Source organism: Lepisma saccharinum, chromosome 22 (genome assembly GCF_977018435.1).
Source record: "Lepisma saccharinum chromosome 22, izLepSacc3.1, whole genome shotgun sequence".
Taxonomy (NCBI): domain Eukaryota; kingdom Metazoa; phylum Arthropoda; class Insecta; order Zygentoma; family Lepismatidae; genus Lepisma; species Lepisma saccharinum.
In genome coordinates, this window is record NC_139250.1 from 20,889,711 (window position 1) to 20,912,706 (window position 22,996).

General features: G+C 39.1%; 1 protein-coding gene across 1 annotated transcript in view; it reads right to left on the reverse strand.

Annotated features, from left to right (window-relative positions):
- mgl (low-density lipoprotein receptor-related protein megalin) overlaps positions 1-22,996 on the reverse strand; it is a 262,815-nt gene that overhangs the window by 97,397 nt on the left and 142,422 nt on the right. Inside the window, exons 11-19 of the mRNA XM_083143948.1 lie at positions 20,591-20,786; positions 19,554-19,807; positions 17,026-17,463; positions 14,239-14,498; positions 12,411-12,624; positions 11,214-11,353; positions 8,459-8,595; positions 3,388-3,565; positions 2,481-2,670 (exon numbers count right to left, since the gene is read on the reverse strand). Coding sequence (XP_083000074.1) covers positions 2,481-2,670; positions 3,388-3,565; positions 8,459-8,595; positions 11,214-11,353; positions 12,411-12,624; positions 14,239-14,498; positions 17,026-17,463; positions 19,554-19,807; positions 20,591-20,786 — 2,007 coding nt within the window. The remainder of the gene's footprint in view (positions 1-2,480; positions 2,671-3,387; positions 3,566-8,458; positions 8,596-11,213; positions 11,354-12,410; positions 12,625-14,238; positions 14,499-17,025; positions 17,464-19,553; positions 19,808-20,590; positions 20,787-22,996) is intronic.

Here is a 22,996-nt window from a genome sequence, read left to right on the forward strand (position 1 = left end):
CATCCCTACCAATGAACCTATTGCGAAACACGTCATGCAGGAAATGTCGTACATTACGATCGAAATGAGCTGGTGCACCATCGTGTTGGTACCACATTTCTTGCCGCAGTGCCAAAGGTACGGTCTCCAACAGTTCAGGCAGAACCTCACTAAGAAATGCATGATACGTGCGACCATTCAGGCGAACAGGGAGAATGTATGGTCCAATTAAATGATCATGTACTATCCCACACCACACATTCACTGAAAACCTGTGCTGGTGATGGGCCACAAAAAGTGCATGTGGATTGTCAAAGTCCCATACATGACTGTTTCTACTATTGAAGACATCCATCCTGGTGAAAATGGCTTCATCTGTCCACAATACCTTTGCCCCGAAGTGAGGGTTTGTGTCCAGCTGATGCAACAACCATTGGCAAAACTCCATACGAGGGCGAAAGTCACGAGGTAACAGTTCTTGTACTTTCTGCAGTTTAAAAGGGTGCATTCCTTCATCTGACAACACTCGCCAAACATTCACATGAGACGTGTTTCGTGCCCGAGCGAGCACTCGCGTACTGGTGCCAGGATGTTCTGCGACCGCTGTTAACACATCTTCTGCAAACTGATGTGTGCGTACACTTCGGGGTCTTCCAACTTCTTGTCGCGGTGGTAACACTGACCCTGTTTCACGCAGTCGACTGTCCACTACCTGAAAGAAGGTGTGAGACGGTAAACGTCTATGTGGAAAGCGTTCTCCATAAAGATGCCTTGCCTCACGGCTATTACCACGTGCCTCCCCATACATGAGATGCATGTCTGCTAGCTGCTGGGTCGTATACGCAGCCATCTGTGTAATAGGGAGCTGGAACTGCAAAGTATTGTTTTTGTTTAACACTGGCACACTGCACAAATTGGCCGTATCACCGTACGAACACCACAGACCAATTGTTGCGATACTTGACTTGCCCACTCCACCACGTCAACTTCTTTCAATGCAACATACTAGTACTCTTCAATGCGTATGACAACCTAGAGCGAACTGCTGATCATATCCCAGCACCTGCAACACGATTGGGACGACTGCCGGAGAGAACCAACCCTTCGAGCTCCTCTCGCGGGAACAGCAGTCATGAAGGTCAAACGTAGATTACAAGAGCCAGACTTGCCTGTGCAGCGCTTCCAAAACTGGTCTCTTTTACGTCACAATGATCGCGTGCGAACACTTTTGGTATTGCTCCCCACCCCCTTTGTGTGGTGAAAGTGACATCTTCAGTTGGTGTACAGTGACACGGACTGTCTGTGCGTAAGATATTGTAGCATTTGTTGTTTGTTGTGTGTGTGTGGGGGGGGGGGGGGATATTACGTAGTTGTCGCGTGTAAAAATACACGTTGTCGCAATCATCTGATATTGTGTTTTTCTTTCCCTCCTCCTGTCTCTCGTATGCCACATGACATGATTCGTTCATTCCTCGCGTGTAACTGGGGTATGCAACCGTGCTCAACTTTTCGGATTTTGTGTTCGGTGGTCATGTTTTGATGTTTGAGGTCGGGATGTGTTGTCTTGAACGCATTTCTCATTGTCACGGTCCTTCTTGCTGCGTTACATACCTTTTCCATGCATTGTTGTTGCTGGAAATCCCGAATTCCTTTGAGGACTCCATTGCGCATGCGTGCAGTGAACTTTTCATAGTGACTTCCGGACTGAGCACATACGATTCCTTTATGATTCCCTTGGAACCGCCTCTCTATCTGTGATAGTATTCGTCCCAGTTAGGTGTGACGTTCACTTTGTCACCTTTTACGAGGCTCCTATCTCGGAAACGAAGCCTCAGTCGTAAAAATGGAACTTAGACTTTTTGCTTGTTTTCGTGTGAGGAATCACCTCCCAATCGTTGTAAACGACCTTTAGAAACACCCTGAAAGAGGAGAGAGGAAACACTCACCGGACAAAGAAAAAATTCAAATTTTCGTGATGGTATGTCACATCTTCAGGAGTAGAGAGACGTTGTATAACTAAGTGACTAGAGGGAAGAGTAAGCATGACCTGCAGTGTTGCCAGGTCCTGAAGGAAAAAAACAAAGTGTTGACAGTACCACAAAAAAAATGGTTCTTTCGCCTGGCTTGTCGAAAACCGATATATATATCCTATATCCACCTTGCTTCAAGAAATATTACAGCAGAAAAAAATTGAATGAAAAGATGGAATATTATTTAATTTGGTTTATTTTACTTTGCTTTTCTGCCTCTTTTGGCTAATCACAAAGATGAAGATAAGCGACGATATTATAAAATTGATGACAGGACACTCACAAAGAATACCCACGCCGAAGCTGGAATATGAACCCAGGACTGCTAGTAGCCTTGGCATGCTAAGAAAGTTCTTTGATGGAAAACCCGGACATACAATAGTCCTTGCACTAACAAATTCAATTGTTATGGGTAAAGAACTGTACAAGTGTATCTAAATTATTAAAATAATAAATTATATAGATTCTTACTTAAAGCCTTGCAAGACCTCTTGTTCGGTTCTAAGATGTATTCCTGATCACAACTGCAGTAATAGCTGCCCTTGGTATCTGTACAGTGTTGTGAGCATTCCCCAGGTGGGTTACATTCATTCAGATCTTCGCATGTGTGGGAATCGTTGGCTGACAAAGCTTCTCCAGGTGGACAGATGCAAAGCGCTCCCTGAAAAACAACAAAACTTCATTTATGTATTGTAGAGGATAAGAAAGTAATTTCAACTGAAGCAGATTTGAAAGCTGTGAAGAACAAAGCAAATATTTTATCAAAACCAATCTTAAGTTTTAGAGTGAGAGAGGGAAAGAGAGACAGAGAGAGAGAGGGAGGGAGAGAGAGACAGAGAGAGACACACACACACACACAGAGAGTGAAAACGAGAATTTTCATTTGTTCACAGTTTTGGTTTTAAGAAATTCTGTGATAATTTCAGCATCGAAGCAACAGCATTTGACTTTCAACCAGGGTGGATAAAAATCACGAATTTTATTTTTAAAAAAACATTATTTAAATCGCATTTTTTCTAATTTAAATTGATTTTTTAATTTTTTTAAAAAAAACATTTTTTTTCTGGATCAGTTTAAATAGGGTCCAAGTTCCGTATTGAAATGGAACAATATGCAACTTGGACTGAATTGAAATTTCGTGAGAAAAAAGTCTCTGGTCCTGTTGCAGAACTCAATAGAACCCATTAGAATTTATGGGTTCCTGAACTTTTAACAACCCTGGCTGAAACCTTTGAGGAAGTGTGTTGAAATTGGTGGTGGCCACATGGTGCATGCTTTGCATCACTTTTTCCTATTGGTTCCATACTTTGTGAACATCCTGTACACACCACTTACTGATTTTCAAATTTACAAATACCATAACAGTAGTTCAACTTACAAGAGGTGTTTGTTTGCACTCGTTAGAGCACAATCCAGTTTGGTGTTCACATTCTGCCAGATCACAGCCTTCGCCTTCATCTGCACCATTCGGACAATCAGGTTTTCCGTCGCATACAGATGTTAGGTTGACACATCGTTCTGTCACATTTGGACACTGCCATTCTCCTGAAGCACACCTGTCAAGGAAGCAAGCAATGTTAAGACACTATATACAAAAACATGGAAGGAAAATCAGGTCAGATATAGGATGAACAAAAATGAAAGTTAATATTCATACGATGATTATCTTTTTAGAAGACTACGTCCTCATATGCCTCATAGTTTATGGTAAGTGTGTCACACAACATTAGCCATTTTCTGTACTCAGAATTTACAGATTCGTAATGAAACTCTCACATTCTTTTTAATTTAGTGAGGCTATAAAAAATGGAGTTGAGAGGATGAAGAATGCTTATATCTTAGGTAACTCAAGGCTTATGGCTAGGGAAATTGAATTTTCGCGATGTGCGAAATCGCGAAATGTAAAAAGAAGATGCAATTTTGAACATTCTGGACGTAACTACACCCCCAATGATGAAATATGCATGAGTTTTATTTACGAAGTAATGCAAAATGTGTGCTTTTCCACGAAATGGACACTTTTTCGCGAAATAACCGTGAAATATCATCAAATTAAGTAGAAAACATGCAAAAACCGGCAATCGAGGTTGTGCGCGCAAACTGTCAACTTGTAACTAAACGTTTGCTTAAAGTTTCCTACCACTTGCAGCTGACAAACGTTTTATCTTCGATCACATCAGGAAGACTCTCCAAATTGGGATTTCCCATGCACATAATCTCAGTTCGAAAACTTCGCTCCCTGTCAAGATGCATTCCTTTCTTTCCCCGAATGTCTACCCAACTACCAGTTTCATTGAACTTGCTAGATGTAGCAGCAATAAGATTAGTCTGTTTTTTTTTTCCACCGCTGGTATATACCGCTGATCTAACATTTTATTTACCGCTCTCCTCAGTTTTTATTTACCATAAATTTGTCTCCCTACTTATGGCTATAAGTCATGGAAACTATTTTTTTTCTCAAGTACGAGGGGAAGTCACTAAATAGGTCACAAACTTATGTAGGATAGCTGCCAAAGGTGCCATTAGGTGGCAGCACAATCCAGCTTGATGATATTCAGTTAGCAGTCACATGGGCAACTCAGTCTAAAAATGGCAACAGTGTTCGAGGAGTGTACATTAGAAGAGTAGCATGCTGTTGTGCGATTTCTGTGGGCAAAAGAATTTCCTGCAAAGGATATTCATAAGGAAATGTTTTCTCTTTATGGTGGCAAGTGTTTTTCATGTAAAGCGCTGCACAACTGGGTCAATAAATTCTCGCAAGGACGGTCAAACGTTTCGCAGATGATGATGATGATAAACATGATGTGCGACTGTAGCTGGGACAACAGCCCAAAGACTTTTATGTAGCAGGTTTTGGGGAACTGATAAAGCTATGGGATGAGTATATCACTCAGTATTTTTTTAATAGACGTCTGTGACCTACTTATGGACTTACCCTTGCATAAACAATTGTATAATACTTGGACATGTCACTAGAGGACAGTGTGATATGCAGTTATTGCACAAAGGGGGATGGTAATTCAGTCAGTCATGGTGCAGAATGGACATAGACCTGATGTGAACAGCATCTGTTTATCAAAATAGCCAATCTTCAGGGGAGAAATGCCAAGTCAGCATTAGCATTTCAGCAAGGATGTGAAGCAACCAGAGACCAGCATCAGTCAGGATGGCCTGTGAGTGTGAGAGTGTGAGGACGACACATTCCAAGTAACCATAACTGCTGAGCCAAGTGCAATTTTTACGTGGGAAAGGTTGGGTTTAGGTTGGTTGGTAAATTGAAGTTGGTCTTACATTTGGCTAACGGTTGTTGCCAATGTTTGCCGAACCATGTAAAAGTGAGTCAAAATCAGTTTTAAAAACTACTTTCTCATGTTAAGAAAACTTTCAAGAGTATGCTGTAAATTCTAGAGCATAAAATAAGTGACATGGAACAGTGTATCTTTTCAAATATTTCAGTCACAGCAGATACTGGAAATATAATATTTTTTTAATGAAAGTAGAAGCTATTTTTAACTTGCAGTAACTCATCAGTCCTTTGTCAGCTGCCATGAATGAAAGATGTGTTTGGAATTGCTTATTGTTTGTCTCTTTGGCTGTAGCAGAAAAAGAACAATCTTGCAATACATGTTATGTGCAGACAAAATTCCATGAAAGGTGGGAAGCGAAGTAAACTCAAGAAAGTTTTTTGTGCTACCACTTGAAGATATCTTGAAAAAAATGATACCATATGAATGAGAAAGTGCTGTGTATTTCTTTTATTTTACACAAATAAATTGTACTGTAGTTTATATTTGACCTCACAATAAATTACATATAAACACAGTCAAAAAAGTTTTGCATCACCCGAGAAGTGATGAAAATAGCATCCGCAACATGCCGAACCCGACAAGAAACGATGAAGCAGAGCAAATTGTGCAAAGTAATGCGGTCGACGTGCAATACCGATCACCACAGACGACTACCGGAGTCGGCAAGCGCATGCGTGTGTTCGAGCGTAGCACCACGGTAGTCGGCAAAGGTTAGTTAGGTGGTCCTTGTGTCCAGTTAGCGAAGGCGAGCGAGTGCAGCTGTGTGCAAGGCATGCCTAGGTGTATGATAGTGCAGTTTGATCGGCCAAGATCATCATGCTACTGCAGACTGACATGTCACAACGGGCTGTAGCTAGGGCTGTTGGAGTGGTGCAAAGCGATGTCTGTAGGACCTGGAGGCGGTATTGAGACCCAGGAACAGTAGCAGATCGTCAACGGACAGGTCGTCCATGGGTCACAACACCAGCACAAGACCGCTATGTACGACTCTCACCTCGGCGACAGAATACCATGACGGCAAGGAACATCACTCATGCCCTCCAGGCAGCCTCTGGTGTGATTTGTCAAACCAAACTGTCCGTAACAAACTCCGAGAAGGTGGTTTACGTTCCAGAAGACCTCTCCGGCGCCAGTACCTATTGCCACAACATAGGCTCGACCGTGTGCATTGGGCCCGTGCACATCGAAATTGAGGACCCGGTAATTGGGCTCATGTGCTCTTCACCGATGAATGTAGGCTCTGTCTAAGGCCAGATTCATGAAGAGGATGGGTGTGGCGAGGCCCTGGACTGCAGGAGCGCCTTGGTGGTGTCCAGGGGGTCCATCCATACCAAGGAGGAGGAATCATGGTGTGGGCAGGGATCATGCTCGGACGTAGAACGCCCCTAATTTCAATTAGAGGGACACAAACAGCTGTTCGTTATGTCAGGAACATTCTCCAGACGACTGTGAAACAATTTCATCAGGAAATTGGTGACGAATTTGACTTGGTGGATGACAATGCTCGTCCATGATTATGCACGATGGTGCACGATTATCTGCAGGCGGCGAATATCCGTCGCATGCTCTGGCCAGCGCAAAGTCCCGACATGAATTGCATCGAACATGCATGGGCAATGCTAAAAAATGCCATTGCAAACCGTCCTGTGGCTCCCACTAATCTTTGTAAAGTTCTTCTTGCGGCACAGGACGAATGGGATCGCTTACCGCAAGATCACCTTGATCGTCGCATCCTCAGTATGCCACAGCATGTTTAAGACCTTCCTGCAACCAGGGGAGGACACGCCTGGTGGTAGAAAATATTTCTGGTGGATCCGCTATGATGAACAGTCTTCTTGTGACAGTTCCTTGTTTTTTCGCCTCCATCATAAATTGTGCCATTTTCTTTTTAAACACATTTCTGAGAAAATTGTACGTTTTTTGTTCTCTTTTAATTCAACATGTCTTGTTCTTCATATTTTCTTTTGTATTCCCACTGTCACTGTCAATAAACCTTGTGCTTCATATATCTTTCGTCATTTTGCGTCCTGATGCAAAACTTATTTGACTGTGTTTATATCAGAAAACAAACCTATTTATACTTTAGTTTTCAGTATGTTGGCCCAACATAAAACTACATGTTGGCCCAATGTAAAAACCACACCTTGGGCCAACATTGGAATCACAGCTAAAATTAACTTTGCCCAACGGTATGTTCTTACGTTTGACCAACCATTTTCAGTATGGTTGGCCCAACCACTGTTGGATACTTGGGATAGTGAGACAGATGCTATTCAGTACATCTCACATCATTGGCAGCAGGTTGCAGATCTCTTGAGGACTCATTTGAGGGTTCACCGGGTGAATATGTGTGCACATATTGTGTGTATACAGGGTGACAATTAATGAACTATATGAAATAAAACCGTCATAATTTCTGAACGGTTCACGTGAAGACGTCTAAACTGCGTGGCTGGCCACAGGGCATGATGAGAATTCGTATGCGTATGTGCACGCAACGTGTTGATGTCGGCCATTTGCAAGTGAAAATGTCACGGTCAGGAGTATTTTGGGGACCGCATTCTGGCTCTGGGGTACCCAGAGGCCACTGGAAGGGGACTCGCTTGGCCGCCATATTCCCCCGGATCTGAACACATGTGACTCATTTTTGTGGGGCTATGTTAAGGACGAGGTGTACAGAAATAACCCCAAAACCATTGCCGAGCTGAAAACTGCCATTCAGGAGGTCATCGACAGCATCGATGTTTCGATACTTCAGCGGGTCATGCAGAATTTTGCTGTTCGTCTGCCCCACATCATCGCCAGAGATGGCAGACATATCGAACATGTCATAACCTAAATCCGAATGTCTGTAGTGCCGTTTACATGTGCAATACAGTTTGTGTACTACGTGGTGTGTCACTAATTTCCATTTTATTTCATATAGTTCATTAATTGTCACCCTGTATTAGTGTAAAGTACCATACACTTTACCCCTTCCATTTGTACATTTCTAATTTTCACACCAGTCCCGCATTCTCATAAAAAAAAAAATAGTTGCCATGACTTATGCTCCAACCCTCGTATATAAATCAGAGTTCATGAAAAGTAATGAAGTTTTACTAATATTATAATCAATAATTGTTAAATTAAGAAACCTACCTGAATGGTGGAGGACCACACGCATGTCGAGAGTCTTCGTCCGATCCATCTCCGCAGTCATCACGCCCGTCGCATACATAAGCTTTGAAAACACAGTGCGAATTGTTGCACTTGAAAAATCCTACCTGGCAGTCAACCTTAAATATAAGCACATGCTGTTAGTGCACTGGATATATTGAAATGACTTCAGAGTTAGCCATTCAGAGAAGAAAATGTTGACATTACGAATAACACACAAAAACATACGAATCAACATTTCAGGGTTAGACAACATAAACATGTACAACACACAGCAAGAATATGTTAAGTAATTCCCAAATCTAATTTATAATTACTAGGGCCCGGAACTTTATGTCCTATAAAACTGTAAAATATGTATGTAATTATGTCATAAAATTGAAAAATATGTCAGAAAAAGGTAGAAATATTCCCAGTAAATCCAAAAATATGCACAACAGTACTTTCGAATTTCTCATAATACGGGATTCAGTATCTTCCGGGGAAGATCGACTAGGGTGGGAGTGGCGTATTAAATGAAGCCAGAATCGTGCACAACAATGAGAGAACATTTTCCCTCAATAATGTTTGCATGGCTATTAATTGTCGGCGAGATACAAAAAGGGGGAGGTATTATTGTTCTATTTTTAGTTGGTAAGAAAAGACTGCATCTGCTTTTAAATACTTCGTTCGTAATTTCCTTATCCTGGCATCGATAATATGAACTATCAGTTGCACTAAATATATGAAGAAAAATTATAAAATAACAGAGTATATGCAAGACAATTACGAAATTATACAGAAATGTGTCTTATTACGAGAAAATTGAAGAAATATGTTGTAAAAACGCGAAATTGGTAAAATATGTCAAAATATGCTTTATCAAGTTGGTATATTTCGGCTGATTTTCATCAGATATGTAAAGATCTCACCCCAGCACAGGATCCAATGCCAAATAAAAAATATGTTATAACATAAGTCCCGGGCCCTAATAATCACACTTATACTGATTGCGGGCCCAACTGGCAGCTGGCCTATGTTTTGCTACTGTAGGGGTAACATCTCTCTCTTGTTACAATGTTGCCAAGCATACGTCTGTTTTTGTCAGTTGTTCTTATTAGTTGGGAGTTGGTGTTTTAAGTCCACTTTATGCACAGTAAGGCTAATTGGGACTGGACCTACAGTCTAAAGTAGGATGTGAACTACTATGTGCCTCCACCAGTTATCGAACCCGGGACCCCTTGATTACAAGGTGACGACGCTACCACTCCACGATCGGGGAGACACAGTTGTTTTTATTAGCTTGTGTGTACAGTGTTTGGGTGTTTTGTTTACTTTTTCCATGCTTTGTGTACTATTGTAAAACTTTTATCCAGTAACGGCACTGATCAACTCTCTCTCACTCCTTTCCTTACAGTACATTTGGCAACATGCAGTGTATCCGATGCTCATTTGTTTCCTCCTGCCAGGATCTTTCAGTGCATTGTGACTCGAAAATGCCTGATGTCAGTCGAAGAGAATTTAACTGATCACTGATTCACTGTTTCCCAGCCACCAGTTGGAAATGCGATCAGTATAGCCCCGGAGCACATGAGTTGGGTTTTGTTACACTGAGTTGCATTGTGAACCCACACTTGGAGCTAGCTTTACCTAGGTTCTTGTGGAGAGACTATTTTATAATGACATGAAATGTATGTGAACTAGAAAACAGCTATGAGATTAACTTACTGGTATATAATAGTTATTGGCTGATAATGGTGTATGCACATAGCCATTAAACTGCATATAAAATTTCAAATCCTGAATAAACTTCTCCCATATAATTCAGCAATTTGCCACTGAATTTCTTTCTTTTGTGCATTTTCTATAACTTCACTGTACAGTCGAAACACAATTTTACGTTCCAAAATTATTATCCCCCATACACGCAATTTTCATGGCCCCAAAATATTATAAAATTTTCCCAGATTTAACATTTTCCTACATTTTAGATTTGATCGCCTTTGCCCCCTTTAAAAAAATACAATCGAGACTCCACTGTAAATGCAAACTTTCTGTTTGTCCTTTTTATAAATTTCTATGTTAATATCTAAAATTTTTTAACCTAAAATTATCTTTCCTATATAGTCTTTAACGTAAGCTTTCTGAAACAACTGCAAATTCTTTGTGTTCTATGGCAATATTCTGCTTAGTGTCATAATTTGATTATTTCATGAACTTCTCAGGTATTTCAAGTCCACTAAACTTCCCCATCAAGAAAGTAACTATTTTGCTAATATCGTATAATAACTTATTATGGCTATAGTTGATTCTTTAAACAAGAAATTCATTGTTTTAAAAAAAAAATGCTATTTTCCTTAATGTTTCAGTCAAGCCAAGTTCTTGGAATTTTAAGATTATCCAATATGCAAAAAATGAATTTCCAACAGATTGTTTATCTTTAGGTATTCTAAATGCATAATACCATAATTAAAATTTCTAATCTCATAGAACCTTTTTTCACTATTTTTTTGCCATTTTAAAAGAAATACTAGTTATCTATTATTCAAAGATTCTAATGTAATCCTGCAGTAAGTCATTATTTTGCTTTACTCTTAGTAATTATCTAAAACATAGTGACTTTTCTATGAAGTAAGGATATATAAATAAAGAATATTAATATTTTATTCTTGTAACACATGCATTTACAAAAACAGTGTTGTTAATAGATTTCCAAATCATTACATTCATGTAATTATTCACAGTCATCAATACATACCTCTCCACATGAAGCAGGTTCATCCGATTCATCGTCGCAATCAGCCGTACCATCACAATGCCATGCTCTAGGGATACAGATGCCAGATGCTTTACATTGGAACTGCTTTTCTCTATCGCATTGATCAGGTGCCAAAGATGCTTTAAAAAGAAATAAAAATGTTACAATTACACAGTTTCTTTTAAACAGGTTTCGAGTTTTTGGCCTATTACTTGATAATAAACTTGACATGGGCCATTTCCATCATACTGTAATGATAAAACAATTAGTAAGAGCCCACAGTATTGCAATTCTCGTTTTAAAGTACAATTATTTAATTTCCCGCAATCTTTAGATGATATCCAATGGTTAGTGGTTATAGGCAGCTGAAATCTACACTTCCTCTCTCACAGATATATATAAATATAATACGTTAAATTTTATATAAATTTTCTCACATGAATTTTTTTCTGTAACATTTTTTTGAAAATAAAAAAATTAAACACTGCCATAAAAGTTAGTGAAGCATATTTTCGATACATAATGTAGAAATAATTAATGAAAAATAACCAAAACCTTTTTCCTGGGATTGAAACTGTCACTAAATGTGAAATCTGAAGTGGAATCATTGTAAAAAAATTCCACAATGTGCCTATAAATTACTCAATGTTTGTTATTCTCAAGAGTATAAACAAAAGCACCACCACATAATCAACACAAATACAAGCAAAATTCAACAACGAAGAAAACTCGACATCTAGCGGTTGGAATTTGGATGAGGTGGTTTCAACCCACGTGCACAAGAGACGCAGTGAAATTATAGCTACGTCCATCGCCCATCTTATTGGACAGAAGATGTATGACAGGCATAGCCTGTTCGGAAAGGGTTATAGAGCATTCACTGCACAGACTGAGGAGACAAAATACACTGCCCCTATTGAGAACATAGCCAAGCCTGAGCAACATATGCAGATTGTCATGTCACTTCAGTGTGAAAGATAGCATTTTAATTCTAAAGGTTTGTTTCCAAGTGACACGTGTCACTTGTCATCTACCATGTGTCACTCCGGTCTGAAAACTCCCTTCCTGCTTGATTCATGTCTCCAGTGGGTCTTAAAATATGATTAAACTTGTGAAATGTTACTATTTGTGATTTGTTCTAAAACATACCACTTTATACAAGACCAAACTGTATAGTATTTTTAAAAATAAACTTACGACATCCAAGTTCGTCACTTCCATCATTACAATCAGGGATTCCATCGCATTTGTACGACTCTTGTATGCACTGCTTGAGGTCTGCGCATTTGAACTGTGATGCTGAACATGTAATAGGTGGGCAACCTTCTTCATCTTGATTGTCAAAGCAGTCGTTGTCTCCATCACAGACCCATGACTGAGGGATGCAATGTCCTGATCTGGGGCATGTAAACTAGAAAGAAGAGTAATTAGTGAGCCTACAATTGTAAATTCCTCTCCTTAACATACGTTAATAAAATAGAACAGAATTATTTCTTGTATTATTTCCTGTGTCATCTCAATGAGATTTTATTTACCATAATAACACAGCAATATCATGGCATAAATTGTAAATGAACCAGAAATGCAGCAAATCTTATTCATAATTGTCTACATTAATATTGAATAGGGATGGGACAGAATAATCGGTACTCTATTGGTATCAACCGATGTAGTTTATCGATAAAATTACCGATCTGATATATCTGTACCTTATCATTTAGTACAAAATTGTGCAATTTTCTTATAATTTCTATGGATAATCTCCATGCCCTACTAAAAAAGTAAATGTCTAAATATGCAACTTACATTGCACTGCAGTCACCTGGTAACACATTTATTAAGGAGATCAATGAACCATTCAGGTTTTCCATGTATCATTTATGATTTTATATCGGATCAGTAGAATATCGGTATCGGTAAATTTTATATTGGTACTTTATCGGTATCGGTCAAAATTTCATATCGGGCCATCATTCAATATCAATACAATAAATTAGTATTAAAGTGTATGTACATATGTATGATACCTGCTTTGCTTCATGTCAAGCATTCCAACCTACCACACAAAGACTTTCGTAATGCATCAGAAGTGCATTTTAAAACATATATGTTATAATAAATAAAATTATTAAGAATTGCATGTGTAGCAGCTAACTTCTATATTTTCTAGATGCGCCAAAGCATGCATCTTTCCCAGGAGCTAACATCATTATGAATTGGAATGCCAACTACAAAACGTAAGCAATATTATAATAACGTTATTTTCTTCTTGTATGTTCATATCGCTTCCATTGTAGAATTATTCCTCTTGCAGTTTATGGCTGTGACAAGCATTTAAACACACACTCTGATGTAATGTTCTGGGAAAACATATGCTCCCTTCAGACTTTTATTGATTGATTGATTTGATGTTTTAAGTCTACTTTATGCACAGTAAGGCTAATTGGGACTGGACCTACAGTTTAAAGTGGGATCCGAACCACTATGTGCCTCCATGTGGTATCGAACCCGGGACCCAATGATTACAAGGCGACGATGCTACCATTGCGCCATCGGGAGGTCCATCAGACATTTAATTTTAGTTTGATTAATGTTACAGTTATAACACTTATCATAGTTATAATGTTGCATCAAACGAATTGTTTAAATGCTCGTAACAACCACAAACTACAAGAGGAATTATAACAACATTGTTCTTGTTAATATTAGTTGTACTATGACAGTGTCCATGTGCACAATCTGCAAAGACATGATGGTTAAAAAAGATAAGGAAATATAAGGTTTCAAAGGTGTCTTTTAAAACCTTTTCTCCTCACTTTCTTCTCTTTACCCACTTGCTTTTAAACTGCACTTCTGATCCATGAAGATCATCTTCTCAAAACATTGGACATGCTAAGATCAATATTATACTTAGGTATGTTGCACCAAATTTAATATTTCTGTTAATCATAAATATATGGCTCTAGTTAATGATGTTGACAAATCTCACACCAGTTTATCTCTACTATGAACAAATGGCCCTCACCTGGAAGTAAGCACAAGTTTTCTCCGCACAATGCTCTCCTTCATCGCTACCGTCACCGCAGTCATTCTCAGAGTCACACTTCCATGTCATTGGGATACATCTCCCGTTGTCACAGTGGAACTGGCTGAGTGCACATGTTACATTGACACATCCAGTTTCATCCGAATAATCCCCACAGTCATTTTCAGAATCGCACTTGAATGACATTGGAATGCACCGTCCTGACTGACATTGGAATTCTTCTGACGAGCATGTTGGTTCTGGTTTTTGTGGGGAAAAAAACAAATGACAAAAACAGCATTAGTATATTTCAATAGTACAAATTGACACATGTCTAAACAATATGTGTAAAAGATATATGCAATACAGTAAATAATTTGGAGAGCGAATATGAAATTCAACAGTTCAGCATCCCAGGTTCGAATCCTAGCCTGGGCATGAGTGTTCTTTGTGAGTGTCCCTTCATCAATTTCATCATATCATCACTCATCCTCACCGTCATGATTAGCCAAAAGTGACAGAAAAGCAAAGTCAAGTAAACCAAAGCAATTAACATTTAAACAATTTTGCACTCAGTTAAATTAACCTTTAGACTGCCGAGCAGGTTTACACCTGGGCTTCTCGGCAGGAATTTTAAATTCGAACACTCTTTGGAGGAAAATTGTTATAACTCTAGCACTATGGGAGCAATCTACTTCGGATAACTTTTGTTTTTCAGCTAAAACATCAGAGCATGCAAGAGTGTACAATTCAGAATGTTGGACCGAGGAAGGGGGACTTGGGGGGCACGACCCCCGAATTTCAATGGAAAAAACATAAAAATCTAAAGTTTGCCCCTTCTTCCCCTGCTATTTTTGGGAGAAGGTGCAACCTTAGTATTCTCTTCAAAGAATGGATGTTTCCAAAGAGAATGAAACATGTTTCATGTTCCTGGGTGCCATAGGAGTTGAATAATGAGCCAAAATGTGAAACTCTGTTCGGAAATGTGTCATGGATATGTTGCGGAGGGGAGGAAGGGAGGTTGGTCATCAATGTGAATTTCCCAGGCTTGCTCCAGACCTGTGTCAGAGTTTCCACTCAAACATAAGAGTATGAAGGTCCAAAAAGCACATTCACTTCGTAATCAGCACCATGATGCCATATGGTGAAAAGTGTTGTGGTTTATCATTGTCCCTGAAGTCTGAAAGCTCCCTTTAGATAGTTACGAAATGAAAAAAAGGTAAAATTCCCTGTACATATAGCACCGTGCCGTGAAGGCACATTTTAGGGCATGTGTGGTGTAGGACCGCACACATTCTCAATCTTGGCCATTTTGGAGGTGATGTGATCAGCACCATGCTCCAGCTGCCTTTATCCCCCCTCAGCCGAGGTGGGCCCCAGGAACCCATTGATTTGAGGCTGTGTGAGCCCCAGAGCCACTTTATGCAGGGAAAGGCCAGAAAAATTCTAATCTTAGATCACCCACCCCAGGAATCGAACCTGGGTTTCCCACATGCCAGTCAGATGCCTTACTGACTAGACCACCATAGGTATGAAATAGCAATTGAAAATATTTTTAAGTGGAAAGAAGAGTGGAGACACGGACCACATCTGTAGGATGTCTTGACTCCCAAGTGGGGAATCCAGGTAGATTACCAAGGTAGGAATATTTCTGACAACATTCTGCACAAATCAGCTCTATGGCTCACATATCCCGTAATCAATAGGTGTTTGAGGACAGCCCTGTGTGTTAAGTCAGCCAGAGTATAGTGTTGATCATATCACCTACGGTATATACAAGATTAAGAATGTGCGGGGCCTTACTTTCACAAAAAAAATATACGAGGCGCATCCAGATAGTAAGTTCCGAAAGTGCCCCAAGATGGCAGAAGTGGTCAGTGCGGGACGTGCTTGCGCAGCAGTGGACGAGGAACATGTAGCCATAACATGGCACAAGCACAGTTGTGTGGAGTCAGTGGTGAGAGAACTGTAGTATGGGAAACATGGCTGCACGCATACAGTCTCCCGCCGAGTGCGAGGTATGCACGGTAATCAGGTTTCTCCACGCTAAGAAGCTGTCGGCGTCAGGGATCCCCAGCAGGCATGGTGATGCCTGAATTGGTGGAAAGTGTGCAGCAAACAATGCTGCAGAACTGGTGGTTTACAATGTCCGAACTCTCATGTCAGTTTCCGCAGATCTCCCGTTCCCTGCTGCATGAGATAGTCACCCAGCGCCTGCAGTTTCTCACGTTGTGTGCACGATGGGTTCGTCGTGGACATTGGTGTGGCCTGCTGTGCATTTTCTACACCATCTTCGGACAATTCCTTCACTAATGTAATTCTGTCCATACACTTCACACAACTGCTGGGGGATCTCTGATGCCGACAGCTTCTTAGCGTGGAAAAACCTGATTACCACACGTGCCTCGCACTCGGCGGGAGACTGTATGCGTGCAGCCATGTTTCACATACTACAGTTCTCTCACCACTGACTCCACACAACTGCGCTTGCGCCAGGTTATGGCTACGTGTTCCTCCTCCACTCCTGCCCAAGCACGTCCCATTCTGACCACTCGTGTCTTCTTGGGGCACTTTCGGAACTTACTTTCTGGATGCCCCTCATATAATAATTAACAGAAAAGTTGTGGGAAAAACTGTAACTAAATCTCAAATTGAATCAGAGTCTGACATTTATGTCATCTCTTGATAAACAAGGTAACTAAATCAAACCAAAATAGTGGAGGCAAATTAACTAATAGAAATTAGAGTATGCTTACACAACAAAGATATAAATATTAATAAACTTACTTGTGCAATTTTGCTCCTCATCAGAATTATCGAGGCAGTCGTCATCGCCATCACACACCCATGCCTTCGGAATGCACCGCTGGTTGTTACACGTGAAGTCCCAGGCGTTAGGACATGCTTGAACAGGTGGTTCGGCATTCGGATCAGAGGCACACGTCTTCTCATCAGAATTCAGTTTCTCTCCATACGGACAACCACACTTGGATATCAGCTCTTCAGAGCCATTTCTCGGGATGGCAAAGCAGAGTTTCTCGCAGCCGCCATTGTTGTGGGCACATGGATGGAGCTGATCAATTTTCTGGACAGCGTTGCTGTACACTTTCACTCCGTATAATCTGTTGGTCTGTGGTTCGCGTATTATTGTTTCTTCTTCGTCTCCTCTGTACTTATTCATTTTAATGATTGCATCTAACCTCCAGTCAGTTATGTACACAAATTCTGAATAAAAATAAAATAAAATAAATTAAATAGAGCAGAATATAACTTGATGCAAATATTTTCATTATTTGAATACATAACAAATTTTCTAGCAAAGTTGTTTTGAAGAAAAGAGTAACGTTGTCTTTGTGCTTGTGAAACCATAAAAACAGAAAAATTTAAACAACTTGTGTACCACGGACACGAAATTTGACAGAATCAGACAAGGATACCCCAAAATTGTTTCAATACAAAATAGTAGGGTATATGTTGAGGAGAACTCACACTGAAGTGACAAGCGACAGGCGACACTGCTTGAGGATTTTACCAATCAAGTGCAGGTTTGTGCAGCCTCTCATGCTGCTATGCTCAGTGCTCAAAGTGAGGGGAGATGGTATCCCCCCCAGCTAGCAAAATGTTAGCAAAGCATCCCCCCAGTAAAACTCAAGGCTCAACCAAACATCCCCCCAGCTAATATTTCCACTTCAGGCACTGGCTTCGGTGTGAAACATTGCTGCTGATTGATTTGTTCCCAAGTGGCATATGTCGTGTGTCACTTCGGACTGAAATCTTCCTTAGCGCTAAGCTGATACTGATTCTGCTATGATATCGGTGCTATTGGAAATTATCAGTTCGAATTAAAGACAGATGCCAGCTGATCATTTCTAGTTTGAGCATCTTGTGGGAGTCTGCATAAATGCCACACACCACTTTTGGGGAATCTAATTATGCTTGATATTATTAAAAAAATGCACAATTTTATTATATTTTGCACCAACACTGTGTAGCGAAAGTTAATTTCATAATTAAATGACACCTATTTTTAATGAGGACAATGTGGAGCTGCTTGAAAGTAATAGTGTTACACTCCAGTCTCAATATACAGAAAATGTTGGCAATGAGACTTGATTCACCGACCACACAACACAATGAAAAGATGTTTGACAGGCCTTGTCCTTAAAGAGCTGTCATACCTCGAATCTTTTTAATTGTAAAATTCCTATTACCTTACAAGAAATTCCTCTAATATTTTAAAACAAAACTGTGCTAGATTGATGTAGTGTAATTGCAAAATTCTAAACAACTGTTAATTGTTACAATGTTTAAGTATTGGTATTGCTGGGGATTAGTAAAGAATGTTGGCATCTGCGCTACATCTATTCTACCCTAGAATATATATGAACCAATCAGAGAACACAATATTCAGAAAATGGTAGTAAAGGAAATCGTTCAAGGGAAGAATATAGTTACCTACATAAAAGCTCCACAAATAGGATGATTAGGACTGGTTTATAAGGCAGAGAACGGGATGCCTGAAGGAATGTTAAGAGGAAAAGCTATATCAAAGCAGAGAGAGAAAAGACGAGCAATAACAGTTTAGAGGCTGGCAAATGTGAATTAAAAGCATTGAGAATTGGAGTGGCTGGAAAAGGCAAAACTCACCAAAAACTACAATGCCAGCCAGACAGGAAGGTGGGATTTTCAATTACATCTTGCATTTGTTTTAAACTCACGTCAATCTTAATAAGTGCAGAATTTCTTTTCTCTTTATCAAACAATTGTTAAAAACTTGTGTTTGTACATAATTTAATGTATCAATTCTCAAGCAACTATGAACTCATACACTACAAGTTATAAAAGTTGGAAAGAATTACTAATTTTACTTATTTCATTACATCCATACTATTATATGCAATGAAATAAAAATATGTAATTTTATAAAATAAGAATTCTACATCAAGTTTGTTTAACTATATCAACTATGAACATGCAGTTAATTAATTGTACAAAGTCAAACTTATAACACTAATCAAGGCAGTGCATAAGTGACCAAAATATATTTTCCAATGTTTTGATATGGAGTCAATATTCCTTTGTCTATATTTTCTAATTAACATAGCAACATTTAAATACACAAATGAGAATGGAAGAAGCACACACAATGTAGAAGAACATCTACCCAATATAGTGAAGTGAGAATTCGTAACTTTTAAACACAATCATGTGCATTTCAATAATGCCACAACAATGCCAAATTTTGCTCGACTGTACACATACAATTATGCAAATTTATGCGAGTGAAATACCCAAACATTATCATTGTAACTTACCTTCATGAACAACTATTGAAAATGGATGCCGTATCAAGGGTGAATTTACTGTCTTCACATCAGTGCCGTCTAGTTTGGAATGCTGTATGTGGTCAAGCAAAGCATCGCACCAATAAAGACGATCTTCTACAAAGTCAACTGACAGGCCATTGGGCCAACCAAGTGTCACATTGCGGAATATAATACGGCTTGAACCATCAGTGTGCACACGGCTGATATTGGCTGGTCGGTCCCATTCAGAGAAGAAGACAAACCTGCAAAAATAAAATAAGTGGCTTAATCTTCAACTTGAAGTTGTTTATGTAGTACAGGCACTAAACAATAAAAGTTACAGAATTTGAAAAAATTAAATGTAATTGTATAATGTATACATGTGAAACAATTTTGTAAAATAAGATTTCAAATGTATATTACTTTTAAAACACCAATACAAAGGCTAATGATATTGGCCAAAGTGCCAAGCAATTACATTTGTCTTAAACAAATATTCACAGTTTCAAGGATATTTAAACTGGAACATACAGAAATGTAAATTATATAAAATACAATATTTCTTGAATTTACATTAAAATTTTGCAGTTTTTGAGCTTTTCCAAGAAGGACCCTATTAATTCAGCAAGATTTACTTGAATAATAGGTATCTTAGAGTTTTTTTATTTAATAATCACCAAATGTCATATTCAAAACCTGTCTAAATGACAATGACTTTGTTGCTATTCATATTATTCATTAAATGTTTCAAGTTCAAATATATTGTGAAGAGTAAAATGTATTAAAATTTCATAGTGTGTTTAATGTTCATTAACATGCAACTATTTTCAAGAAAAACATTATTTTTGTAAAAGTTTACAAATTCAATATCCTTAAGAAGAAACATGGAAACATAAAAAAAATAATTATTGCAGTTCATTTACATTAAGGGCAAATCCAAGAGGCAGCCACACCACTTCCCTCTGATGTCCAAAATGTACTACAAATATATCTTAACATTTAATTTACATTTAATGAATAAAATAATACGAAATATCATCACTTACCCTTTATTTGGATGGACAACTATTGCACGTGGTCTTTTCAAATTCTTTAATAATGTTCTTCTATATGTAACGTTTCTTGTGCTCAAGACATTCAGGGTTCCTTTTCTGCTATCTATGTAGTATAAATTCTTTGCTGCCCAATCCACAGCCAGACCTTCGACTCCTTCATTCTGAGATGCCAAGACGATTTCACGACCTGAAAAAGGAATTCAATCAGAAATTTTCAGAATGAATAAGATCATGTATACGAACTATTGTTATGAGCTAAGGTTCTGTCCCAGGGCTGGTCCCTGGAGATGCAATTGGAGGCGTTAAAACCTTAGTCATACCGGATTTCACCCTCTGTGTTTGAGGGTAGGACCTGTTGACCAACGGGCAACGAGTCTGAGGTAGAGCAGTTAAATTAACGTAACACAAAGTGAATAGCTAATTGACTGAGTTTTATTTCGTAAATTATAGCACTCCAATAGAATAATGAAAGGGAGAAGTTAGGGGCGAAAGGATTAGCACCATAAAGGGGTAGGTACTTATCTCGGGATCGTCTGGATGCTGGAACATTCGGATTGGCGCTGGTCCCTCTAGCTGGCCCGAGGTGTCCTGCCTCTGGATAGGCCCTGGGTTGGGCCCACAGCTTCTGGGCAGTCCTGTAGTCGATTCTCTGCATCCAGCACTGATGCGCTCTCGCAACCCAATCTCGATCCTTGGTGTTCTCGTTGGCTTCTCCTCCTGAGGCAGGTTGTTAACCCCTTTTATAGTGCTCTCAGGAGTTGGGAAATGCTTAGGATAGGTTTTCCGGGTATGGGCGGTAACGCTATGATACAGGGGCAGGTACATATCTCGGGATCATCTGGATGCTGGAACAGTCGGCTGGGTGCTGGTACCATTAGCTGGCCTGAGGTGTGTCACTTCTGGACAGGCCCCGGCTTGGGCCCATGGCTTCTGGGCAGTCCTGTAGTCTATTCTCTGCATCGAGCACTGTTGCACTCTCACAACCCAATCTCGATCCTTTGTGTTCCCGTTGGCTTCTCCTCCTGAGGCAGGTTGTTAACCCCTTTTATAGTGCTCTCGGGAGTTGGGAAATGCTTACGATAGGTTTTCCAGGTATGGCCAGTAACACTATGATACATTATGATAGGAAATATCAACAATTTATTTTGGGAAATGTAAGACTAGCAGCGTTTCTGTCAAGTCACCTGGAATCTAAACCACAATGTTCCTAATTGACCTATTTTGATAAGACTTGTCCAACACACAAAAAAAATGTTTTTCCTTTAACACAATAGTGATCCACTCACTTATATTTACATGCTACTGCCGTTTGGCAACACTTTAGATATTTTCACCAAGTGTACCTTCCTGGAACAGTCCAGGAACTCTATTCATTCAGCATTTATTTGAAAAATATCAATTGTTGACTTGTTATAGAACTCACATGACTATTGACGGAAGCATTTTCGGAAACGTAGTAATTTAGTGAAATAACTTATAATTTTTTGTTAATGAAACAGAATACTTTAAAAAGGACATTCTCACTATCAAACCAGATAAATTTTGACAAAATACGGGTACAAACAACAATAGTGACCAATGACTTGTATTTTTTCATGTGACCACTACAGTGTTAGTTGAATTTTCTCCTGGAATTTGAAAAATGGATTGAGAATAAGTTTACATTTAGATCATGATTGTGGTCTAAGACATTCTTAATTTTTTAAATTTATATAGCTTGGAATAAGAAATATATTTATTTTACATTTATGTGTATATCTGAAGTCAACACTACATGCTTACCTTTTAACATATACACTACAGTCCCGTTTAACAGAAATTTATGGGATCCATGGTGCTTTGGTTGAACGAAAATTTGGTCAAACCAGAATAGAAGTTTTTTGATATACGTACAGTACATACATTTTATTACGTACAGTATTTTGATATAAAGTACATATGTATTTCAGCATGTAGGCATAAACAAAAAGCTTACAATTATACATAGTCATTTAACTCAAGAACATGAATTACAGTAACATTAAATCTTCAACAGTAAGATTTCAGGTGCACCGAACTGAATTACAAATCTCAACTGGCAGGTTGTCTCTTGTCCTTGAGCGTACAGCAGAGTATGCATGCTAAAAATAGACAGGGATGGGGGAGTGGGTGAGTACATCGTAACAATGAACTTACTCTTTGATAACTAACTGTTAGACCAAAACAAAGACAAAAGTGCTTTGTTGGTCCTCTCGCGTAAAACACGGTCATACACGAGTAACAGCTTTTTTTAGCGATTTGGTTAACCCTGAAATTCAGAAAATCAGGATTCAGTTAAACGGGACAGTAGGGTAACAATGAAACTCTCCCTTAATGGAAAATTTTAGTCAGGTGGATTTCTCTTAGACAAGATTGTTT